We start from the raw sequence: 6,000 nt of genomic DNA, 5'->3' as shown, positions 1-6,000 counted from the left end.
TTGAACAGGAGGTAAAGCAACCAAGGACTCAAGCTGGCCTTTACTGTGTTTGCCCCCACCATCATATTCTGGTTGGTCAACTATAGCGTGGACCTTATTTTGATCCCCCAAATCGTCGTTTGTGCCATCATGTGGGTGTGATATCATCGTTCTCATCCGTCTAGAATATCCAGAATACGTGAGTCTATGAATGCAGAGTTCATGATACGATACAGAGGGGGGTAGAGGAGAGAGAGTTGAGAGAAAGAGAGATAGGGCATGCAAAACGAGCAGCAAGACAACAGGTTCCAAGAGGCAGAGGCACAAGTATGAACAAGTCGTAATAAGTTGTATGGGGTACGGAACTGTTGACAAAGCAGAAAGGATCTTACGGTTCTGTACTGCTACAAAATGCAACTTTGACACGGTCACTTATGGCAGTTTAGTTTACAAGAATGTCCCACAAAGCCTGTGAGTCTAAGGCAGTAAATCGTAAAGCATATGCTCTACCCATGTGATAGTTTTCAGAAGCTCCCCTGAGGATTCTTACAATAAGCAGTAGAATAAACCGTCATCAGAATCTGTTGTGTAATCGGTGTTAAAATAAAGTGTTTCTATATGGCCTTATCATAGAACCACTCTGAGAGACTGAGCCTAGCAATGCACTGTTTCAACAAAAAAGGCAGAGGGAGTATTCAGCCAACTCATACAAAAAGAAATGATATTACATGCACGTCGATACACCATGTAGTGGAGTGGAGGGTCATCAATCAAGCCCAATAATTTCTCTTGTTTATCAAGCAGTCCATAAAATGATGATGATAGAAAATGCTCATTTCAAACCAACATACAAACACTTGGGTGGGCGGGTTACCAAGTATATTGCTCAGGAATTGATCTGATTAAGGTAATGCCTGACCTAACTCCACAACACAGTTGGCAACATTCACATTCTGCGGCGATACATGAGGACCTGCAAAGATAATCACACGAAAAGTCCAATGATTTCTTCAGATCTTGCTAGGTTATTAGATAACGGCTGCTGCTAGCTTAACAAGCCATGTCATCTTTCTGATTGTGAGAGATGTATCATAAACATGTCTAACAATATGGATGCAGCATCAGTAGCAAATGAAACCTGTAACATTCCCACACTCAAGCATACCAGGTTGCCATGGCAATGCCATAAGACCTCATAAATTTTTCCAAGGGTAGCTTGTGGGTGGAGGATCTCCGGGACTCCAAAACTCTCCCCCCTATCATGCCCACCTTTCTGTTTTGCATGATGGTTAGGCTTGCCATCCACACAAAGATCTTGCCCATCATCATTTCCCAGAATAAGCTCCAACTCTTCATCTGGGTCAATAGCCAGGCGGCTCACAAGGAACTGTAACCAGAACAAATTTTTAGTTTAAAAACCTCAAAATGAAAAACTCCAATAGAGCTTTGGCGTGAAAGGCACACCATAGAGTGCAGCGTATTGACCTTACCTCACATACATGTCGTACAGTCACATTTGCTGGACAACAGAGGTAAGGTTTCTCAAGGCTAGGAAGCTTGTCATAGAAATTATCATAGTTAAAGGGTTGCAATGTGAGATGGACATCAAACTGCATTGACAACCATGAAGTATTAAGAATTCCCACAGCTGGAAGCTTCTGCAGCAGGAAGAAACACTTGGCTTTAAGAGAGATCCGTCACTTACTTCAATGTTGCTCTCCAACTGGGCGGCTGTGGAAAGCGCCTCCAAAAGGATGGCTGCACGTGCAATTAGTCTGTTGTTACTGCTGCTCAGGTTCCCATACCGTGCAGCACTTCGTGAACCTGCCCTAACCCATGTCACTAAACCTTCCCATTTCCCAGCATTGCCACCTGAAGTTTCTCCCTTGGCTTCTTCACTTGTTTTGGGTGGAGCAAAACGCAAGGACATGTTCCCATGCACGTCACCTTTCTCATCATCGGTAGCCTCCAAATGAAACATTGCTGTCTCTCGCTTTCGCCGCCTTGATCTTCTCTCTCTTGTGGCAGTTTCAGGTCCAACCACCTGGTCATACTCTTCCAAAAAGTCTTCATCATCCCCATCACAACTCTGAGTTCTTCCTTTGTTCTGGTTCTCTATATTTCTGAGTTTTCTGTGGGCTTTCCGGACAATGGCTGCAGCTGTTACTTTGGCTGTTGTGTACCTTCTAGTTATGGCATCTGCTTGGCGTTCTAAAGTTTCTGCAATATCTACTTGAAGCTACATGGCACAATCATGCCAGTGATGGAAACAAATACAAAAATATTCATGCAAAAGAGTCATTATTGGATCTCTCTCTCTCTCTCTCTCTCTCTCTCTCTCTCTCTCTCTGAGAGCAAGAAACACCTTGATTGTCACCATTTGGGTGCCCAAATGGCCTTCCGTGCTTTGAGCCTTTGGGCTTTGCACTGGTACCTTTTGGCTGCGGACTCCTATCTTGTGCTTCAGGCCAGAGGCTGGATCTGTTAGGCTGGGGACGTGGTCAGCACCGGAATTCAGAGCACAGTATTCCAGTAGGCCTGGGGACTTATTGTCTATGCCCGGAGTAATTGTTGGATACAAGCCACATGAATGGGAGATTGTCCATGACAAGATGTACATTGCAAATGCATTGCTGTGTGCTTGAACAATATTTCATATGAACTGTGTTCGTTTGCATGCTAATCTGTGTCAGTTTGCGAGTTGGGGACGGACACTCGTAAAACGGTAGTATGGACCTGTATGCTGACATAGCTTGTCGGCTGTGAACAGGTGGTGAGTTTGTTCTCAACACACCATTTTGCATGTTACATCTTGCAAGTTCACACCTCATTAAATTGGGTGGACGAAACAATAAAGACACTGGATGTTTGTAGCCCGCCAGACTGCCCTGCCAAGTGTTCAGCTGACATGTCAAGGTGGCTTCCAGCACCCACTTGCAGCCCCCTCCATCTGCTACCTACTTCTGGCACTTTTACTGGAATCAGCAGTGCAATGACTTAGCGGATGGTGCCACCAGATTGACAATTAGCGGCAATCATGCACTAATCACGCCTTACTCATTGCTGAACGGTGCACCTACCATGGGATGAATACTTGTATAAACTTGTAACTAGAGAGAATTTTAATGAATCAAAGTGTTAGTGTTTCGCTCTGCATGATCTGTACTGTCTCTTGTGAAGCCTAGCTGATTGTCCATCTCTCATGGCACTGTCTACTCTTGGGTGCATGATAAGCATTGTGTCTTGTCAGAGTTGTTTGAGCTCGTAGTCGAGTGGGGCAATGTAGCTGCACGTCTCCCTGGTCAAGTAGGGACTCCTGAAGGCATACTACCATAGAGTGAACCCATGACACAAACTAGTGTCACAAACTCGAGTGTGCTGGGCAGCAAGGTTTGCTATTGGTATGCTGAAATTTGGTGATCCTGCTGGGGACTCATGAAAATCAAGAGTTCCTTGTGAGTCCTAGAGTCCAAGGTCGCATGCCCAACACGCGCTCTTGGGTTGGGTCATCAAGTGCCCGCCCAGTTTTGGTGTTTCCCCATTTTTCCTCACTTCCCTGTATTTTTCCCATTTTTTGCTACGTGTGGGAGGTTGTCTACTACCTATCGGCTATTCCCTGCTGGCCGACTGATGGTTGCATACCCGACTGTTGTCCAGCCTGGGCCAACTGCCCTTGTGCTGGCCGACTGCACTCTGTGCTGGTCGTGGGCATCTGGGCTGCTGTCGGCTGTTAGTGCTGGCCGACCAGCAGCCTGGGGCCATATAAAATGGTCCCTTGCCCCCCACACTTGTCATTGAGAACTCTAGGATTTCTTGGTGTATATATAGCAGAGTTACACTATCTTCTCTCTCTTGCACCTCTGTCTTGCTGTCTACAGCAGTTGTCTTCATTTCCGCTGTGCATTCTGACAGTTGACACCCTAGTGTCATAACATCCTGCCCAGTCACTATCAATGTAGGCGGTCAAGCATAAAGAAGACGCGTTGCCATAAAACAATGCAAAGTCCTGAGTGCCTTTAAGATAACGAAAGACACGCTTCACTACTTGCCATTGCCTAGTACCAGGGCAATGCATAAATCTACTCAGACAAGTAGAGTATAGGTAAATAAGGCATCGGATAACCTATTGATTGGTGGCAACATCAAATGGCTTGGAAGAGTCCTCAAGTGATAGTCGTAAGTACGGTTCCATAGGAGTAGAAATAGGTTTGCAATCTATCATTTGCAACCTTTCTAAGAGCTGCTTAATGTATCTTCTCTGAGATAGCATGATGCCCCCATCAACTGGTATAAACTGAATACCCAAATAGTAATGCAAAAGTCCCATGTTTGTAACATCAAATGCATGTTGTAATTCAACTATGAAAGCTGAAACTTGCCCCTCATCAAGGCCAATCACTAGCAAATCATCCACATAAAGGTTGAGGATTATGAAATCATCCCCTTGTTTGCGAACATAGAGGGTACTCTCAGTAGGACTATTCTGAAAAATATAAGAGAGCAAGTACGCATGAATCTTTTGATACCAAGCATGAGCAGCTTGTTTAAGGCCATAGAGTGCTTCACGCAATCTACATACTTTATGCTCTACACCTTTCTGAACAAAGCCAAGAGGCTATAATACATAAACCTCTTCCTGCAAATCACCATTCAAAAAAGCAGTTTTGACATCTAACCAATGCACATTCCAACCTTTATGAGCAGCAGCCAATGCAACAATAGTGCGTATGGTAGTCATATGGGAAGTAGGCACAAAAGTCTTCTCATACTCAATGCCCTCTCGCTGGGCATACCCTTTGGTGACTAAATGAGCCTTATAGCGATCAATCGAGCCATCAGGCTTGCGTTTCAATTTATACACCCACTTTGTGCCAATAGCACGCTTGCCTTCAGGCAAGTCACATAACTTCCATGTAGCATTCTTTTCAATGGAGGCCAACTCCGAACGTATGGTTGTAACCCAATTTTCATTCTCCAATGCATCAAAATAAGAAAGTGGCTCGTCATTACATGCGATAGCAACAAGAGCTATGTCAACAAAATGAGATGCATGTCGAGAGGCAGCCTGTGTACCACCTGGCATAAGTGTAGGCAGCTTGCTGTCACGCAAGGTGTCATTGAGCCATGGGGAACTCTCTATGAGTCACGAATGGCTGCATCCTCTTCAACCAATGCATCACCCATGGCATTCTAATCAAAGTGTGCAGATCTAGAGCAATATGGAGAATGTTGGGCTGCAGATTTTCAGCAGCAACAGTAGGCTGATTTGGAGCCAAAGCAAGCTCAACAGGTTCAGCACTTGTACCAAATAATGGCAGCAATGTATCAACGACATCTCGGGCATCAATTGATGGCTGTATATTCATCAAAGATGACATCTCTGGACATAAGAATCTTCTAGCGGAAGGTATGTACAACCTGTATCCCATGCTCTCACGGCTATACCCCACAAAAATACATTTCAATGCTTTTGCTTCAAGGTTGTCTCTGTTGTGCTAGAGCCTAGTATATGCACGTAACCCAAACATCCAAAAACACACATATGAGTGACTACAGGGATTTTGCCATGCCAAGCCTCATAAGCAGTCATAGATTTCAATGCTTTAATGGGACAACAGTTCAGCACATAGTTGGAACAAGAGACTGCTTCAAGGCAAAACTTGGATAGCAAATTCTTGCTTTTAAGCATACATCTCGCCATTTGCGTAAGTGTACGATTACGACACTAACCACACCATTCTCCTATGGCATATAAGGAGTAGTACATTGATGAGAAATACCACGTGACTACATAAAAGTTGTAAACTCATGTGACAAATATCAGCAATGTCATGAGCTTATGGCTGCAAGCATTTTCAGTCATAGGGAGAAGCTATTGGAAAGCTGAAAATGCATCTGATTTAGCTTTCAAACCATACACCCAACAAAAATGAGTGTAATCGTCAATGTAAGTCATAAAGTACAGATGTCTTGCAAAAGATGATGCCCTCATAGGGCCACATAAATCACTTTGTATGAGCT

At 44.3% G+C, this 6,000-nt stretch overlaps 1 protein-coding gene across 3 annotated transcripts in view; it reads right to left on the bottom strand.

Moving 5' to 3' along the window:
* Positions 1-305: 305 nt before the first annotated feature.
* LOC147605336 (putative E3 ubiquitin-protein ligase RING1b) overlaps positions 306-6,000 on the bottom strand; it is a 127,921-nt gene continuing 122,226 nt past the window's right edge. For 2 of the 3 annotated variants that reach the window (XR_015265239.1, XR_015265238.1), the window contains exons 7-11: positions 1,685-2,218; positions 1,470-1,589; positions 1,145-1,366; positions 854-952; positions 306-644 (exon numbers count right to left, since the gene is read on the bottom strand). Coding sequence is in view for 1 of the 3 variants with exons in the window: in XM_086794124.1 (XP_086650250.1) it covers positions 926-952; positions 1,145-1,366; positions 1,470-1,589; positions 1,685-2,218 (903 nt within the window). In the remaining 2 variants the exon portion in view is untranslated. Of the gene's footprint in view, positions 645-745; positions 953-1,144; positions 1,367-1,469; positions 1,590-1,684; positions 2,219-6,000 lie in introns of those variants that run through there. The other variant, XM_086794124.1, reaches the window with a different exon arrangement.

This window comes from Cibotium barometz, chromosome 60 (genome assembly GCF_041138505.1).
Source record: "Cibotium barometz isolate CiBa-2024 chromosome 60, ASM4113850v1, whole genome shotgun sequence".
NCBI lineage: Eukaryota > Viridiplantae > Streptophyta > Polypodiopsida > Cyatheales > Cibotiaceae > Cibotium > Cibotium barometz.
This window is presented reverse-complemented; position numbering and strand designations above follow the sequence as displayed.